Source organism: Purpureocillium lilacinum (assembly GCF_023168085.1).
Source record: "Purpureocillium lilacinum CBS 284.36 DNA, scaffold_5, whole genome shotgun sequence".
In the NCBI taxonomy this organism is placed as follows: Eukaryota; Fungi; Ascomycota; class Sordariomycetes; order Hypocreales; family Ophiocordycipitaceae; genus Purpureocillium; species Purpureocillium lilacinum.
Window position 1 is genome coordinate 999,813 of NW_027072115.1, and position 18,323 is coordinate 1,018,135.

General features: G+C 58.8%; 6 protein-coding genes across 6 annotated transcripts; 2 read left to right on the forward strand and 4 right to left on the reverse strand.

Annotated features, from left to right (window-relative positions):
* Positions 1–540: 540 nt before the first annotated feature.
* On the reverse strand, positions 541–1,958 carry PLICBS_006907 (Golgi uridine diphosphate-N-acetylglucosamine transporter; the record flags this gene model as incomplete). The annotated part of the gene is made up of 4 exons (XM_018320291.2): positions 541–1,526; positions 1,614–1,630; positions 1,697–1,722; positions 1,788–1,958. The coding sequence occupies 4 exons, from the start codon at positions 1,956–1,958 to the stop codon at positions 541–543; spliced, it is 1,200 nt and encodes a 399-aa protein (XP_018180188.1).
* A 1,308-nt stretch (positions 1,959–3,266) lies between these two features.
* PLICBS_006908 (protein phosphatase 2A regulatory subunit cdc55) lies at positions 3,267–5,190 on the reverse strand (the record flags this gene model as incomplete). The annotated part of the gene is made up of 6 exons (XM_018320292.2): positions 3,267–3,290; positions 3,352–3,929; positions 4,037–4,691; positions 4,806–4,903; positions 5,006–5,046; positions 5,147–5,190. 6 exons carry the CDS (start codon positions 5,188–5,190, stop codon positions 3,267–3,269), a joined length of 1,440 nt encoding a protein of 479 aa, XP_018180189.2.
* A 2,219-nt stretch (positions 5,191–7,409) lies between these two features.
* On the forward strand, positions 7,410–8,390 carry PLICBS_006909 (uncharacterized protein; the record flags this gene model as incomplete). The annotated part of the gene is made up of 1 exon (XM_018320293.2): positions 7,410–8,390. One exon carries the CDS (start codon positions 7,410–7,412, stop codon positions 8,388–8,390), a length of 981 nt encoding a protein of 326 aa, XP_018180190.2.
* Positions 8,391–8,738: 348 nt separating this feature from the next.
* On the forward strand, positions 8,739–9,965 carry PLICBS_006910 (uncharacterized protein; the record flags this gene model as incomplete). The annotated part of the gene is made up of 2 exons (XM_065601084.1): positions 8,739–8,769; positions 9,553–9,965. 2 exons carry the CDS (start codon positions 8,739–8,741, stop codon positions 9,963–9,965), a joined length of 444 nt encoding a protein of 147 aa, XP_065457156.1.
* Positions 9,966–14,478: 4,513 nt separating this feature from the next.
* PLICBS_006911 (uncharacterized protein) lies at positions 14,479–14,955 on the reverse strand (the record flags this gene model as incomplete). The annotated part of the gene is made up of 2 exons (XM_018320295.1): positions 14,479–14,836; positions 14,900–14,955. The coding sequence occupies 2 exons, from the start codon at positions 14,953–14,955 to the stop codon at positions 14,479–14,481; spliced, it is 414 nt and encodes a 137-aa protein (XP_018180192.1).
* A 524-nt stretch (positions 14,956–15,479) lies between these two features.
* PLICBS_006912 (uncharacterized protein) lies at positions 15,480–17,087 on the reverse strand (the record flags this gene model as incomplete). Its single annotated transcript, XM_065601085.1, has 1 exon — positions 15,480–17,087. One exon carries the CDS (start codon positions 17,085–17,087, stop codon positions 15,480–15,482), a length of 1,608 nt encoding a protein of 535 aa, XP_065457157.1.
* Positions 17,088–18,323: the final 1,236 nt, after the last annotated feature.

The following is an 18,323-nucleotide window of genomic DNA, read 5'->3' on the forward strand; positions in this document are numbered from 1 at the left end:
GCAGACGATGCAGGTCAGCCATTTCTCGGGGCCCCCTTTGGCGGGGTCCGCGTCGCTCGACTGCCGGAGGGTGCCTATACCCGGCTTATGCATCAATTGAAGCCGTAGGCTCGCCTGCCTGGTTGGGCAGCCGACGACGACCTCGTGGAGCGCCAACCACGGGTTCGGATCCGCAGGAAGACTCCACCACAGTCCACACCAAGCCGCCGGCGCGCCCTGCTTCCCTGCACAGTCGAGAGCGAGCAGCACCAAGCGTCGTGGACCGGCAAGCACCGATTGTGGTGCGGGTGCGGTGCAGTGAAGTGCAGCACCAGCTAACGAGGCAGGAAAGGCAGCGAGAACTACAGTACCCACGTAGGCACCTCAGCACGTTGGCTCCGTCATGATGACCTTGGCACTACTAGGTATGAAGTACGTACGGAGTACAATCGAGTCCTTGGAGGTGGCAGGCGGCGCCCACCCACGCCATTGTCCACGAAGCGGCAAGTCATCCACCCAAGTACGACACGGCTGGTGATGCGACACACTCCGCTGCATATCCTACACTGCCTTCTTGGCCTTTAAGTCGACGCCGTCGCCCGCCTTGTCTGCCGGCTTCCGCGGCCGCGAGCCCACCGTGTAGAGCGCCCCTGAACCAAACACCACCGCGGCGCCAAGCAAAGTCCCCTGGGCCAGCGAGTTCCCAAACAGCCATATGCTGAGCAGTAGGCTGACTAGCTTGCGAATGTTGAGCACGATAGTCACCGTAAGTGCCGACGACGCCGCAGCGAGCAAGTTGACGCCCCGAATGCACGCGTACTGTGTCAGGACGTTGGTAGCCAGGTAAACCAGCTGGCTGGGCACCTGGCCGACCAGCGGGAGCGGCACCGGCAGCGGCCTGCTCTTGGCCATGCGTCCCAGTGTGCGTGCCATCGATCGTGCAAAGGGCAGAAACAGGGGCAGCGATAGAACGTGCGAGTAAAACAGATTCTCCCGCCATTGTGGCCCGTATCGCTGGTATGTGGCCTCGGTGTACAGTCCCATAATGGCCGACAGGAGCTGGGCCACGAAGAGAATCAACAACCCTTGGTTGAATGGTGGCCGTGATGACGGCTCATCCGTTGCCCCGGTGGACTGCAGTTGTGCCCAGGGGCCAATGTTAGCCGCTGCGGACTTCACCTTGCGAGCCGGAACGCGACCGACCTTTTCCTTTGCGTCCGACCAGGCGGCCAAGACCACCCCGAAGCTGAGGAGGACCACGGCTAGCGCCTGTGTGCGCGAGTAGCGTTTTCCATAAAGATACCCCGCCATCATAGTAGTGATGCTGCCGCCAGACCGCAGGATGATGTGGACAGGAACCGAAATGTCGTAGCTGAAGGCGTGGTTGTTGAGCACGTTTATGCTGAAAAAGAGCACGATGTTGACAAGCCAGCGTCTAAGCGGCACCTTTGCGGGCGCGATAAAGAACGGCGGCCGGGTCTTGTCGAACTGGGCAATGTAACCCGTGACCGCCACGAAGGCGAACTGAACGAAAGTGAGGAGCGTGCCTGGCCCTGGTGTCAGCTACACAGAGTACATTCCAAGCAACCTCGGAAAGTCGTTCCACAGCGTGGTTCGTAAAGCTGCACACATACCGCTCGACTGCTCAAAGCTATTGCACCCACGAGCGTTAGCATTTCTCAGTACTCATTTCACGAGTACAAGCACCGCCACTCACTTGATGATGGCTTCGAGCGCATAAACCTAGCCGTCTGGCATCAGTACGTCGGTCACGCCTGAGGGAGACAAGCCGGGCCTCTTTCACAAACATTTGAGCAGCAACCGCCAAATATGAGGGCGAGCATGACCGCTGCCGCGGCCACGGACGGGCCAGCCTCCAGGGCGAGGCGCCGGGCAACAGCGGTAGGGGTGGCATGACCATTGGTCTGCTCAGCGGCCGGCCCTGCCATGCGGCCTTTGCGAGCCGGTGGCACCCCCATCGCGTCTCGCTGGCTGCCAACGGCCGCTGTTCCGTCGCTCAGCCGTCGGTGGTCGCGATGCATGGGATTTCAAGGTATTGGCCGCGTCCCACTCCACGCCTGGTGCACTCGCCCGCCGAGGTAGGGCCGCCTTGCTACTTTCGTAGCTCTGGTACTCCGATGCCGCAAGATTGAACCTGTCGGGCGCCAGACTGGGCGGCAGTGCTTGATGTAGTCCTTCGAATGCTGCCCGACAATCCGCTGTTAGGGATAGCAGGCGGTCCAGATATCGCCTGCGGTTGTGGGAGGTTGGCCGGGGTTTATGTGTGAAATTCCAGGGTTGGTTTGGTGTTTGGTGGCAGCAGGTACGGTACGAAGTACATTTTATGGAGGTGCATCCCCAGGTCCACCCGCCCCCTGCAACAGGGACAACCTCCAAGCACGGTGCACAAAATTGGCAGCTTACGTCATGTAACATGGACATGTGTTTGGCTTGACAGTCGAACGAAGTTGTTTGCCTTCAAGTTCCATGGCACAGGTCGTTATGCTCATGCCGTAGGATGTAGGTACGCCCCTCCCGCGATACCGGAGCACGACATCGACATTCTACCACCTTGATCGGCTGTGGCATTACACTGCAGTGTGCTATCGTTACCTTGCACAGCAGGCGACCTTCGAGCCGGCCCTGGTCTCGGCGGAAGCCTGATATGCCAGCGAAACAACAGCCCCAACATCCATGAGGCAGCACGCGATACATTTTTGTTTTATACCTCAATTCTGTGAGTCGCTGCCCTTTGCCCGCAACTGGGTGGGCGCATCTGGTTGCCCTGCCATTGCCCGATCCGCCCTCAAGACTTGGACACTGGCACCTGCTCCGACAACCAGCGGCTGCAAAGGGGAGCCGCGTACATTGCTCTACGGCCTACACCAGCACAAGATTGGCCCCTCCCGTGTGGATCCAGCCGCAAGCGCATTGCCGTCTATCCTGTCCCTCAGCCGCCTTGTCCTTGAACAAGTGGCAGGTCGCTCACATTCACTTCTGGCTTTATCGACCAAACCCAGCAGCACCCCCATAGCGTCGCCCAGACGCCATCCATGCGGCCCTCCCTTCTCCGGGTCGGGCGCAGAGATAGAGCGACGGCTCCAACACGCATCCGTAACTGCCGCGAGCGGTGCGGCAAGCACATCGAGTGTTCCGATCACCAGGCAGCTCACAGCGATGGCAGCTTCCTCACCTCCCCTGCAATCGCATGACCCGGTGCTGTCGCTGGGAAACGACGCAAGGGGTCTGTCTGCCTTGATGGCCTGCCCCGACACTAGAAGTCCCAGCTACAGTGCTGAAAAGACGAAGAGCTGCGAGGGCCAGGTCAGCATGGCCATGCCAATTGGTCGAGGAGCGCACAGGGCCACTTACATTGTTGGTCGCGGCAATAGCAATGCTGTCCTCGAAGGGGTGCCAGCTCATATGCAGAATCTTCTTGTTGAAGTCGATCTGATCGGCATCCGTCTCCTTGCGCATCCTCTGGGCGCCGCCGGCTGGGCTGCCGGCTCTCGATCCGTTCTTGCCTCCGTTCGTCGTTGGGCTCGTCGAAGCGTTTATTGGCGTGGGAACCCCCACCTTCTTGGCCTTGAAGGCCGACTTGTCTGCCTGGAGAACCACCTCGACCTCCTTATCCGGGTCTGAGGGATAAATCATGAAGTTGTTGTTGTAGCTGCCTGTCATGACATTCTTTGCGTCTCCCGAGAAGACCACCTCGAATTTGTCGAATATGCTGTCGTTCTCGTACGTGTCGCACAGTCGCGGTCGCAGGTGCTCGTGAATCGGGATCGTCTTGACGGGTTGCCGCTCCATGTTGATATCCCAGATCTTGACTGTCAGGTAGTCGCGGGACAGGATGTAGCGCCCATCATAAGAGAAGCGAACATCAGATATAGAGGATATGATTTCGGAGAAGAATGACCGCGACGACGGATCCTCTTCCTGCTCGAAGACTACGCGCTTCACGTCAACATGGGGCGACGAGGGAACAGGTGTACGGTAAAGAGAGGATGCGTTGCAAACAAGAGAAGCGGTGGGAACAGGGGAGGGGGAGGCTTACGCTTGGCATGCTGGTCGCACAGAGCACTCTCGCGCATGTCTGCGAGCTTGATCGTGCCCTTGGAACTGGCATACATGAACCAGTTGCAGCTGACAGGGTGAAACTCAGCCGCCGTGATGACCTCGGTCAGTTCCTCCATGTTGGCGGGCTTGATGTCGACGATGTTGAAGCTCTGGTCTTGTATATTGAGGTTCCAGAGGTTGATGCGCAAGTCGTCACTGCTGATAAACGTCTCTCCGTCGCTGTTTACAGAGATGCTGTTGATGTGATAGGCGTGGGCGTTGGCGTACGTCCGACGGGGGACAGCGGCAACGACGGTGTCGTGGTGTGTGAGGCGCGGTAGCTTGAGATCGGCCGCGTTGCGAAAGTGTTGAGAGGTTGCGAGGGGGCGGGAGGCTCCGCCGCCACCAGCAGCATTTGCAGGCGTGGCATCCTGGGAGAGGTTGTTCTCGGCCACGACCTTGAGCGACTTCTCGAAGACCTTCCAGAGCTTGATGGTCTTATCGTTGGTGGAGAGCAGGTAGTGAGAGGCGTTTTGGCGGCGGCACCATTTGATCTTGTTGATCTTCTCCTCTATCTCGAGCGACTTGAGATAATCGAACTCGGGCTCATGGGATTGGAACTCGGTATGGAACTTGTATTCGCAGGACTTCTTCTGTAGACGGGGCCGGCGACGCCCTTGTTAGTTACGCTTATCGGGCTAGGGGAGCCGAAGGGCAAGGGATCGATGGGGAGGCGGGCAAGGCAGGCAGGCAAGGGACCAACGTACAGTCTCATTCCGCTCAAACAGAACAACCCGACCTCCCTTATCTCCGGTGGCTAGATAGTTTCCAGTGTGGTCGAATTCGACGGTAGAGATGATGTCGGCTGGTGCACCGAGCTGGTCAGCAACAAGTGGCAAGGCGACGAGACGGGCAGCGGGTGCGAACGGCAGCTCTGCGTGCCTAGACTCCGTGGACTGAGACGAACCTTCAGTGATATCCTCAACATCGCCCTTGTCGCCGAAACACCTATGGTCCGAGAGGTTAGCGGGCGCTGTAAGAAGAGGGTGCGCAGGGGAGGGATTTCGCGGGGCTACGTGATGGAGATGGTGGGGAGATGGAAACGTACTGGGTGAACTTCCACGTGGGCGAGTTCGCTTCGCTGTCGACCATCTTGGGGGGCAGCGATAGCGGGAGGTAATGACGAGGATGGCGAAGGCAGGGCGACGAAGCGGCAGGGCACGCTCGGTGTTTGGCAGAGGACGTGGGGGTGGAAAGGACCTCTGTCGACAAGAGGGCTCGGGAGGTGAAGAGCTCTGGTCACGCCAGGTGGATCGGAGGGGAGGGCGGGTCGGCTCTGCGGGCGAGACGGTGCGGCGGTCGACGATGGCTGCCCGTCGTTGGAGCTGGGCGAGATCGATGGGATGGGATAACGGCGGGAGCGTCGTCGATGCAGAGTCGTGTCGTGACGTGACGTGGGTTTGTCGAGCGAGATGGCGGGATGCGGGATGGGTGCGGTGGATGCCAGAGCAGCGGACGGGGCTAGACAAGGTTGGGTGGTGGTAATAGCCAGGTAGGTACGAGTAGGTCGCAGGCTGTGGTGGTGGTAAGGCAATAGGTAGTACCTCAGCAACTCAGGTAGGTGGGCGGGCGGGCAGCCAAGCTAAGGTCTGGTAGCAAGCAGGTGAGGTGTAACTCCCTAAGTTAGTACCCATGGAACCTGGAAGGTACCTGTACGCGACGGAGAGGTAAAATGTAGGACCCGGGCGGGAGGGAGGGGGCACCCGACGGAGCTGCTCGTGCACTCAGCAGCTCACCTCAGGGCTTCGGTGGGAGGCCCGGGGGACCTAAGGTAGGTTGCCCTGGTGGATGATCCACAGCCTGGAGGTGGATGGACGTCGCCTGCTGGGCGCCAGCACCAGCACTCCAGGGCTCCATGCCCGGTGGGCGGGGCAGCATCAACGGGCACCGCACTGACGGGAGGCAGAGAACCTCAGCCTGGTGGGGCTGGGTCCCGTCAGTGGCCGATCCAGCCGCCTCACCAACCTAGCACGTTCGTTGGTCAAGTACCTGGGTACCTGATACTCAGGCGAGGTCTGCGTCTCCGCACCCGGCTCGCGATTTGCCTGGTCGTTTCCTGGGCTGCAAGTATAGCTACCACCAGCCCGGCTTGCCAACGTCACCAACATACCTTACATGGGACGCTACCTCATCTTCGGCTCAACGGGTTACGATTTGGGCGATACTGCGAAATGTACCTGAGGTCAAGACGAATGAATGACCTACTCCAGGTTAGGGTGGTGATGCCTCGTGGTCGCTGACCGGCAAGGCAAGCAAATTGTTAGCAACCTCAAACGATCACGGGCCATGTTTGCGGACCTTGAGGCGGCACTTGCGCCACCTTCCAAGTTGGCCGTCGAGTCGTGGCAGCAAACGCCCGTGGTCCTCAAAGGCCAGCTTCAAGCTACGTACCATGCCGGAACGCCCATCGTACGAAGTACAGCATTGGTGTGCAGGAGATGAGCGCATCCTTCCCTGACGAGCATCGACGCTACCTACTAATGTTAGTTGGTCAATGATTGTGCTTTGAGCCACGATGGAAAGCATTGGGTTTTATCCGTCCTTCTGACTTGCAGTTGCCCACCTAAGGGACCTAGGTGCCTCATGGTTTGAGTAGGTAATTGATTGCCCTGCACGTGGCGAGTCCAGTTGATCGCAGCCACAGCGACTGTTGTGAGACCCGCTGGACAGGAGGGGGTCCACGGCAAAGCTGCCTGGCTGCCTCCCTATAGGCACGGTTACCCTGTGCTGAGGTTCCGAGCCAGTACCTCCTACCTAGGTACCTGCAAGGTGGTTACAAACAGGCGGCGGCGGGCAGCGCGGGCAGCAGGCCTGGGGCTACGCTGCGTCACAGTCGACGACCAACAGCCGCGGCTCCCAGCAACGATGAGCATCTTTGGCCTCAGACGCCCGGCAGAGCACCCGATCCGGTAATTACCTTGGGCAGCTCAGGTATCCCCATAGCTGCCAAGCTCGGCCCTGCCGTCTCCATCCCGCCCGCATCAACCCGAAGGCTTGTCACTGGGATTCCGCATAGCGCGTCACATGGGAGGCCGTGGGCAGCCCGAGCGGGACAGCATCTGTCGAGTACCGAGCAGCCGAGTCGAGACATCCGGAAGACGGCGTCATCTTCGACAGTCTTGAGCAGACCACGCCCACATCGCAACATCCACACGAGAGGCGTCGAGGATATTGCCGACGCAAAGGAGTCGAACCCGCCGCCAAGTCTATGGTTACCAACCGGCCCAGGGACTCACTCGAGGCAAGGAACGGACCCTCCTAACCGGCCCATCCAACGGCTCCCCCTCTCCTGCGGTCGTTCATCACCCACAATGGGAGAAGACGCCGCCGGCGATGGCCACGTCAACGAGCGCCAGCGCCGAGACGGCAAGCGGGTTGCGCGCGACACCGAGGAGACCCAAGGCGAAGGGCACGACCACCACCCCGAAGTGAGCGCACCGGATCGCACCCTGGGAGAACGACTCACGGCCTCGGGCAAGATGGCGCTTCACGCCATGTCCAGCGGCGACGGCGGCATGCCCAGCACAATGTCCGACCAAAAGTCGGCCGCTGCGCCTGGCCTGGGCGGCTCCGCTGCCACTCACTTGTCACAAACCATGGCCGAGGCGTCGTCGGCGTCGTCGTCACAACGGGCAGCGCAACCCGACCATGGCGCGTCATTTCGGACGCACTCTCACTCCGAGGACGCGGCTGACGCTTTTGACTCGTTCATGGGCGGGCCAAACAATGGACCTCGTTTGCCGGCTGCAGGGCAGCAGCTTCACGAATCAGTCCCCTCGAGCGGGCAGCCGACGGCGACATCAGGTCAACAGCGGACAGTCGCCCAACAGGAGGCCGTTGACGGTGCCGACGTTGTGCATCTACTGTCAGTGCCGGACCATGAAGGGGATGCGACAGCGTGGACGGCTGGGGAGGACGATGACGCCTTGTCTCCGGCTGAAGAAGCGAGGCTACGTGAGGCACTTTTTGTGGGAGGAGCTGCGGACACGCGAGCCCACTGGGAACAGCTGCTCAATTTCAGGCCAGACGCCGTTGCGGACCCGGCAGACATGCTGGAGCTTCTCGGCACCGCAGAGACATCAGCCGCGGACAGTATATGGCTGCAGCATTGGAGTGACGTCCTCTCCGCATACAACGACGAGGTCTGGGGAGACCTTGGGCCACTTGCGGCAGAGGCAAAGCACGAGGTAGACCGCCTGTCTAGCCGGGATGCGCAGGGCCAGGGCCAAGGCGAGACGACGGCCCTCAACCGGCTTCGACAGATATTGGCACATGTGCGGGGGCCTGCATAGAGCGCGCAGATGCTGCGCGCCAACAGCCATGGCCCCAAGGCATTTAATACTTGGCGCTGCTCATCATGTCTCTGTGTTCCGTTCCTGGATCTCGGTCGGGACGAGGGCGAAGGGTGCTGGGGGCAATGATGGAGGATGATGGTGGGCTCGCGGTTGCTGGGCCAACAGACCATTGACACCATGACATCATGCTCACGCTCGCAGCGGTCCCATCATCTGTGTACAGCCGCGGCATCTGTCTATCTTCTTGTCAGGGACCAAGTGCTGCCAGATGCCAGCTTACTCTGGCAACGTCAACTCCTCTTCGGGCACATTGACGCAGCTCGCGACCCGTGCAGATTGTTCCAGATGGGCGGCGAGATGCGCCCCCTGGAGCTGGGTGCGCCGCCAATGCACGCATGCATGCATGGTGCAGACTCCGCACCTCCAGTTAGTACCGAAGTAGGCAATTACTCGTATTATGTACTGTGGTTAGTAGCCAGCCAGTTGCACTGCAGGTTCTCTGTACGTAGTGTCAAATCACTCGTTAGCGTAAGCAAACAGACAGAGTAATACTGGGCTGGGACCAGGGCAACCTTGCCATCGTATGTTTGGGGAACCAGAGTCTTGCTGCCTTGAAAGCAGCCGTCCCGCCGTGTTCCATTCCGCTTCGCCGGCATACCTACCCAAACACCGTCACTCACACCCGCCGGCGCAGGGAGAATTGCATTCCACCCCCCTCACCGCCGTCTCGTCTCGCATCGACACGCCATACTGCGACGTCTCCTCGCCTTCGCCGTGCCCTGCGCCGCCCTCGCCGATTCGCGCTCCCCCGCTCCCCCCGTCGCCCAACCACCAGCAGTGCCCGCGATCGCCACGTTCGCACCCGCCGCCACGTCGCTCTTTCTCGTCGCCAGAGACCAACAGTGCCCTGCCGACACACTCCCTTGTCCGACGTCGCTGGGCGCAGCCTTCAAGGACATTTGCTGTCAAAACGGCCAGACTTGCGCCCTCGACGCCAACAACAGCCCGGCCTGCTGTCCCTCGGGGTGAGTGATTCCACAGCCCTGGCACCTCGTCACCCTGCGCAGGTCCCGCGCAGCGACGAGTCCAGAGGACCGATCCTGACCATCGAGCAGTGCCGTCTGCACCGGCACGGCGCCGGCATCTGCCCCTACGGGAGGCGCAACGGCGCCAGTGTCCTACGTCGAGAACCCGTACTTCTCTTTCCCCTACGCGCCGACGACCTTTAGCAACAGCGCCTCGTGCGCCGCTGCCACCAGAGCCTGTTCGAGTAACTACAATGCCTGCGTGACTGGGCTGCAAGGCTCCGGGGGCTACGGAGTCACCATCAACGTCCCCGGCGGCGGCGGAACTACCGTCGCGGGAGCCGGCAGCAACCTCGGCGCTTCCGCTACGCCCCTCTGCTCCAGCCTGAGCTCCAAGGCCTGCGCCAAGCTCGACGCGACAAAGTGCGATTCCTACGGGAAGGGCTCCGGTGCATCGCTCGTCGGACATCCTCCCTCGGTGCTTCTTCTTGTGGGTGTCGGCGTCGTCAGTGTGCTGGCGGCGTCGCCAGGTCGGCTGTGGCCGTGATGCCCGCGAATCAGTTTATTGAGCCCGCGACGCCAAGTCAACTGCACGTCCATATCCAGGCGAGAACCGCAGCGGGTTCGAGTCCCTTGCGGCGGCACTGTCAGCCCTTGCGACACGTACAGACGTCATTGTCCTGGCGGCAGTAGGCCGAGGCCGTCGCCGGTGATATTTTCATTCTCTGCAGGATGATCAAGTCGTCACCCTCAAATACGAAAGCCTTGCTGACCCTAGGCTTTTGCATGTGCCACGGGCAAAGTAGAGCAAGGCCAGGGTCGTGGTCAGCGTGGAATAGAGGATGGACGAGGGTGGCCACCGCGCTCGAGCGCGTCTGACTGCTCCGGCGAACGCGTGCAATCATTGAGCCAGGACGGTCGGCACACTGGCCCTTCTACGGATAATGGAATCATGACCTTGAGCACCGGTTGCTCCTTTATGCATGGATGGATGGGTCTGCTAGTGATCCTTTTTCACTATGTAACGATGCGACAATGAGCCTAGGAAGGCTTCGCCGACGAAGTCAGCCAGCTAAACGGCTTGCCCAATTCTAGCTCACCCTGCATATGCCGTCTCGGAGCACCTCCCCCCTATTCAGTTTTCCGCGGAGAGAATGGCCAGCAACGCAGACCTGATGTTCGGGTGACTCTCCTTACCATGTGCGTTTGCGTCTCCCCTGAAGTCTGCTTGAAGAAATTGTCTCGCCACATTCTCTGCGATTGCCAGCCTCTGCACTTCTTCCTGAGACGGACGCTCTAAAGCTGAAGCTAGATCCTCATTGCGGATAAGCAGTCTGGAGATGGCCCCGGCGTGTTCAACGATGGCGTTTGGGACTCCATTAAGTGCAGCGCATCGCCCACCAAAGCTCGAAGTATTGTACCCTTGCGTCAGCCTGAAGAGATAGATCACTTGATCCTCGGGTTGATTCGCATCCCAGCATGTCCGTATGTCCATTTGCGCCAGGGCCAGTCCGGAGTGCTGTCCAAGATAGCGTCCTTCAAATACCTCGTGGAAATGGGTTGCAATCAAAAGTTTGGGAGCCCATGGGCCTTGCGCTAAGAAGTGGTCTAGCATCGCCGCAAGTAAGCCAGCGCCATCGTCCGGATTGGTGCCTTTGCCAAACTCATCTATGAGAACCAGGCTTTGTGGTGTTGAGCATCGCATCGTCTGCGCGACTTGCTTGAGATCAATGGCGAATGCGCTTTCAGTACGGCACACGCTTTCTCGTGTCGAGATTCGGGTCAGTATTTTGTCGGTGACTCCAATCACGGCTCCGTCAGCGGGAACAAAGCTGCCAACATGCGCCAGATACACGATAATAGCCACCTGCTTGAGATATACGCTCTTGCCCGAGTGATTCGGCCCAGTCAGAGCCAGCACATGCCCTGAATCATTCTGATCTGACTCCGAGGGATCGCCTCCGTGAATGTCGCAATCGTTCGGTACAAACAACGGCACAACAAGCTCTTGTAGAGGATGGCGACCATTCTCGATTTTGAGAATGTTTTCTTCCGTCATCTGCGGTGCTGTCCATTTGTATTTTTCAGCACCGAGTGCCAGCGCCAGGAGTGCATCAAATTCCCCGCAGACCTCCGATGCGGCGAGGAGAGGGGTTTCGTGACCCAGAACGACAGCAGCGAGCTGATGGATGATTTCAACCTCCCTGTCTGTCAGTTGCTCCGTCAGCCGGGAAAAGAACCGTACACCGCCAGGCAATGACCACCCCTTACCGCCGATTTCGCAATACATGTCCCCATACTGATCGTCGAGGTCCTTCATGTAGCTGTTTTTGTAGTAAACCGTTTCATGGGTTGCGAATAACTTGTCCCAGGGATCGTCGTCCGCTCCCTCTCCTTCATATCCGCCATGGCCAGTCATAGGGTCCAGATCAACAACCACAAGGAAACCAAGCTGTGGTAAGAAAACACACGATCGGACGTAATGGCGGGCCCACTGTGGCAGACTCTGGTTGAGTCGACTGACGACTTCAGTCAGCAAGTTGTCTAAGCCGTCATACCAGCGCTTGAGTTCGTCAAGCTGAGGGTCGATTCCGGATCTCACGGAAGTCCGTTGCCTCGATTCGGACTCGTCGAAGTCAATTGTTCTACTGATGGCATCGCCAACCGCCACTAACGGAGCGATTTCAATTCCACTCGCCACCTATGCCACCCCTTTCAGTCCCGATTGACTCTGATATGGATGTGCTGTCTGTGGGAGGGGACACATTACCTGGCGGAAAAAGCCGACAGAATCGAACCCAGAGAGCGACCCAACAATCTCTCTGAGTTTCAAGGCATGAATAGAAAATCGACGAAGCGTTGCCCACACGCCTCTGCCCAAAAATTGCCTGTTGTCGGCCCCCTTTTGCAGCTGAGACATGGCCACTCCCACGTTTCGTATCTTGCGCAACGCAGAAACGGCCTGCCTGGTTGCCCCGGCGTTCTCTGGCTGAAGAAGAGCGGCGATTGTGTGCTGCCTCTCCGTTATGGTCTTGATATCCCTTGTCGGACGAAGCATCAGCTGCCTCAGACGCCGGCGTCCTTGCGGGCTTGACGCTAGATAGTGTAACAGGCCATATATCGATAGATTCTCCTTCGCACCGCTTCCATTTGGATCCGTACCCAGGCTTTGGCTGTTCGGGTGGGTCTCAGACTGAATGATCTGCAGAGCGCGGAAAGTGTCCGCATTGATGGAGACATTCTCAGCCAAAGAGAACATCTTGACAGATCTTACCTGAAATACTGCCCCCAGATTCTCTCCGCTGGAGCAGAAGCATGACGCTCTCCGCCGTTGAAGCTCAGCTAGAACGGTCCCAGCACAGGTGAGCTAGAACGATGTGAGACCAACAGCGGAGCTGAGTTGACAGGAAGTAACGTACCGACGAGACACTGTCAAGGTCGATGTACGAACTCAAACGCAGCGATCGCATGATTACGGATTCCTGAGGATGATCGGCGCCCATCACTTCAAGCATTTCCCCGGAGAGAAGACCGCTACCAGGCTGAGAGTATATAGCAGACGGTTCCGGAGAGGAGCTTGTCTGCAGGGCGACAAGCATATCTCTGGCCGTGACGGGAGAAAACTCGGACGATGGCATCGCACGGAGTATGAAGTGTCGCAGCTCTTGCCGAAAACAGTCAGTAATGAGGAGCCCGGCCAGCTTGCGGAAAGAACAGACCTTCCACGTTGTCTGGTGCTGCTAGCTTTTCTAGGGATACAAGGAGATGTTCTGGCGCCCTGGCAGACACAAGAAGAGTTGTTGGCTGACAATGAAAAACGAACTGCTCCGCCGTAGATGTGTCGGCGGCCGGGATGTCCTCTGAGAGAAAAAGAAGGCCGTCTGCTGTAGCAAAGTACGCGCATCCCATGGTTGCCCCATCTCTGAGATCAATGGCCATGATTACCTCTTCCTGCAGAGAGTCGCAATCCTCGTCTACGGCGAGAGAGATTGAGTCGGCCACAGTGGGGGAACTGCAGGCCTGGTCATGACTTTGCCAGAACGCGGAGCTCGTATGGCGAGCCTCTCGTCCGCCGAACACCTGCTCTGAACTCCTATTCGCGATCGCGTCCTGCCGCTGTGAAATTGTAGGCGTCGAGATGGGTCCCGACGCAGCGCCACGCCTCGAAGAGCGAGAGACAAATTGCCTGGGGGCTCGATATGTACTGATAGTAGAAGAAGACGGGCGGTTGCTGGACCGGCGCGAGCGTGTTCTGCTTGCTCCACGTGTCATGGCGATGGTTCCCTAGCTGCCTCCTCGAGACGTTGAAAAAGACTGGTGGTAATGCGGAGCTGTAAAGACGGAAATTGGTGTGGGTGTTACATTGGTTCGGCAGAAAACCTTGCATCAAGATCCATGGCAGAGTAGTACCGTGGTCGAGGCAGGAACCACGAAGCTGTCGCCTTCCTTTCAACTTTCACGGGAGCACGGTCTTTGGAGGTAGTTCACCTTAGCATTCTCCAGCCACGGTACCTCTCTTGGGCTAGAACGAGAAGGTACCAGGTGAGTATTTACGACGCAACAAAAACTGGCATTACATGTCTTCGGCACTTGAAAACTGACGTACGCTCAGAAAGTTAGCTAGCAAGTGACCCCGTACCTTATTATTGCTGGGTACCTAGAAAAGTACCTAGTATAAGGTAAGTACGATCGCGTGCCTCGTTCAGTTGCACAAGTCGCCTGCTTCACGTTTCGCCAAGATGGGATACCTACACACGCCCCCGGATTCGCAAGCTCCTCCTGAGCGCAACATACGCTCCGTTGTCAGGAGCTTGGACTTTCACACACTAAGCTTGTCGAACAGTACACGTTGGGTCAAGGCGGCAGATTGAGGCATGCCTCTTGCAAGAGTCGGTATCTGAGTGGCTAAAGGCTTCTTCCATGCTCACGGAGGGCCTGGCACCACGAGGAGCATTGTGACAGGGTCGACACGGGTGTTGACAAGATGTATCAAGCTTGAGATATGGTGTCGTACGCATGCACGGTGTGTCGTATTACTTCTGGCCAGGAAATCCATCACTTCAACCCTTGTTGTTGCCCTTGGCCCACTCGGCGAATTCGCGTCGTTGCTTTCGAATGTCGATAAAGCCAGGCCGGCTTTCAAGGACACCAAATGGACTGCCCCGATAGTCCCGCTCCACCTCCCCGGAGCCTTCGAGGAAGCCGGCCGCGCCTTCGCGCTCAATCTTGCCAGCCCATACGTTCCATTGGACAGGGCGCAGAGTCTGAGATCCCAGGACCAGGCCGAGGCAGATGACCAATGTCGCCACGATAGCTTCTATACGAATATCTATGGGAAGCGAGGCTCCGGGGTGCTGTGACGCGGCTCGCTTCGCCAGTGCCGAGGATAGGGCGAAATGCTCCTGCGCAGAGTAGCATCTGGGGGAAGCTCGTTAGTCTGAGGACCTCGTACGCCGATCTAAATGATTGAGGGAGGCGCACGAATGAGCAAGGAAGACAAGCCCCGCGAGGGTCACTGCGCGAGATGTCCAAGTCATGTTGAGCGCACGATTGAGATCGGCTCGGCGTTGGGGGGAAGTGTCCAGTCGCGCGACGTGGTGGCGTTTGGTAGCAGCTGGAGAGCTCGCGCTGGGGGCGAAGGGATCGTTGTTCTGGCTGCGTATGTTGCGTCGTAGGTCACTTTTGCTGTTTGCTGCTTGATGCAGTCTGTCCAATGACTAAGCCAGGATGAGTGGCTCTCCCCCCCCCTTCCCTCCCTTCACTCCCGACCCCCTGCACATCACGTCGCCCAAGCTGCGGCTCAGTCGCTCACACACTCGCACCTGGGCCCCTGCACAATGACAACGCGGGCTGACTTCCATACTGTACAATTACAATTGCTTGTTGTGTGGTGCCTTCACACCGTCTAATAATAGCGTTATTCGCCCCTACAGTTACACTGCCTCAAAAGTGAGTGCTCCTGGTTCAATGCGCGCGCAAGAGGATCGCAAATCGCGAGCCAGCACGAAGCTTCGCCCTCGAACCCGGCGTCCCATCTATCCGGCACTTCATCACATCGCCCTCATGGCTGCAAGTTGGCGTGTTCTTCTTGTGCCATCCAGTCGTTGAAGTGACTGCCCTCATCAAGGAACTCGACCTCCCAGTCGCCTTGGGTCCCCCGCAGATAAGCATTGTGGGCGCCGTCGACGTCGAGATCGGGCATTGCCGTCATGAAGTTGTCGCCGAGCTCTGGGTCCAGCGCTGGTCCAGCCGCCGCCGCCGCCAACACGCACTCTCCGGGGTCCACATACTGGTAGGCGGGCTCGCCTGCGCGCGGGAGGAGAGATGGGTCAATGCAGAGATCCGGCAGCGGTTGAGCGGGTATCCCCTGTAGCGATGGTTGCAGCTCGTAGCTGGTCGGCTGCGGCGGCGCTTCCCCCCTCGCCCGTGCGTCTTCGTGTTCGAGCCTGTCTTGGCCATCGGGGTAGCCCGTTTGTCCAACGCCATATAATGCAACAAGTTGTTGCCCTCCGGGTTGGTACCAATAGGGCCCCACCGGCGCGTACTCTGGCAGCCGGCCCATGGCCATTGTGTTCGCTGCCGGCATGTACGCTACGTGGTTTGGTGGATGGAGCATCTGGGCTGACGGCATCGCCATCGAACCGTGATGGCTAGAGGCGACGATCTGGTCCGTGGTCGCAGCATCCTTCGTCGAGGTCTCGCCTTTGCCCTTCTTGACCAACTTGGGCGCATATTTGTAGTCTGGAAAGGCCTGGAAATGTTTAGTTCGTTCCACGTTGGCCAATCTCTTGAACGTGGCCTTGATGGCAGCAGTCTCCATGCCCCACGACTCCCCGCAGATCTGAGAAACAAGCTGTTGGTTGTTCTTGTTCTCCTCGGAGAGCACTCTTGCTTTCGCCACCGCACTATACGCCTTGCGGTAGAGCACAAAGTCGTTGAGCGGACGCTTCACCTTGCCCTGCTTCTTCTGCTCCTGCTTTCGAACTTCCGGGGGCCGGTGCACAAAGCTATCGACGTCGAAGACGAGAGCGTCACCGGACTCGGCAGATATCTCGCTCAGCGGCTGTCTGAGGAAGAATGATTTTCTCGCGGCCCCGGCCTGGTTTCGTCTCCTGCTGGCCGCCCGCGGCCGTCGAGCACGAGTAGCGTCTGGGACTGCCCGTAAACGCTTCGACAGACCAACACCCGTTCGCGTCGTGCCGCAGTCCCCGACGGGTGGCGAGCTCTCTGGAGTGAAGGGTACTTTGTCCTGCTTAACTGTCAACAGACTTGAGAGCCGTCGTTTGGAGACAAGCCCTACCAGGTTGTACTGATCTGAATCCCCCAGCGCAGCCCCGAAAGGCGCGCCAGCAGCGTAGTGATTCGATGAGGGCAGGCTCGTCTGGCCGTCCTGCCCCTGATTGCCAAGATGGAGCGCCCACCCGTTGTCGTGCGAGTAACCCATCGTGGCCAGGGTCTCGGCACCCTTTTCGAATCCGTTGTACGACGCCATGCGCCCAGCATTATTCGGCGCTCGGTACCTCGAGGGGTCCTCCGCATTGGCCTGAGCAACCCCGGTATCCAGCCCGTTGGGTTCTATGAACAGCGTAGCGGCGCCAGTATCAATGTATTGCCGCAGTTGCGCCAAGCCGTCAATCGAGGGGGCAGGGGATGGCGGGCGGAGTCCCATAGCAGGGCCGAAAAGTGGTAATACCTGGCTTCTGCCTTGCTTTGATGGGCGCTCAACGGCGGTGGCGGCCTCGAGAGCTTGGCAGCGTCTACAAGGACTGGAGGGAGCGCAAGACTGGTGAAGGATCGTGGTTGGAACCGATTAGCTGAAGGTAGCCCCAGGCTTTCTCCCGTCGGATCGATGCTTGCTCGCTTGCGGGACAAACCAGGTTTGGGCGGTCGCCAACACTGAAGACGATATCTCTGCCAGCATGTTTCCACTGGAGCAGAGAACACGGGGAGCTGGGGTCTTATGCCATTGCCGTCCATGGCTCAGGCAAAGCCCATTGTGACCATTGCTCAGTCTATTTGCGTATCTGGGCATCGTCAGCCCTGACCTTCAATCCTTCGTGATGCTCCTCTGCAGCGTGGGCACGATGCGCAAGGCCGCAGCACAAGCGATGCCGAATCCGGCTTCAAAGGGGTCTTTCGACATGCGCCTCGCCTTAGCAAACAGACCGTAAAGGAGCACGCAGTCGCGACTATGGGCCTTTGCGCCAGGACAGGTGCCATCATGCGGCGCCTTCGTGACCCGCCTTGTTGGCAGACAACAAGGGAGCCGGCCGACCGGCGATGTCCACGCAACCTGACCAAACACACTGCTGCAGCTGGAATGTTGGCCCACGAGCACTGGCCATGCCCACACTGTACTTGTCAGTGTTTGGCTGTCCTCAAAGACACGTCCAGGCACGCCTTGTTGCACTCTGATACAAGAAGTGCCCCCCTGTCCTTTGAGTGCCGACGCGGGGCATTAGCCTGGGCCCTTGGTCAAGTTGGGAGCGGAGATCGTGAAGGGAACAAGGCTGTCTTCGCGCATAGCCGGCGCCGTCGTGCCGTGCTTGCGCCAGTCCCAATCCACGACAATGGACATGGCGTAGGCCACTTGTGTCTTTGTCGGAATAAGCCGGCGCCATGCTGAAATCCAGCGAGGCAACGTCCACCTGCCTTTGAGTTTCTCCGGCGAGAGGCGATGACTAAAGAACGTCGCGGCGTGAGCACGTTGTGCCATGAATGCGCATTGTTTGGCGTTGTGCAACAGTACAAACAAGGCCCCATCCGTGGCGAGACAGTCCAGCTTCACGTTCGCAACCTCAGACCTGTGGACAAACGATCGAGAGCAAAAGAGCCGACTGCTCAAAGGTACGTACGAGGCGCTTCGCAATACCGACTGAACTCCCTGGGACTGATGCGACTGTAC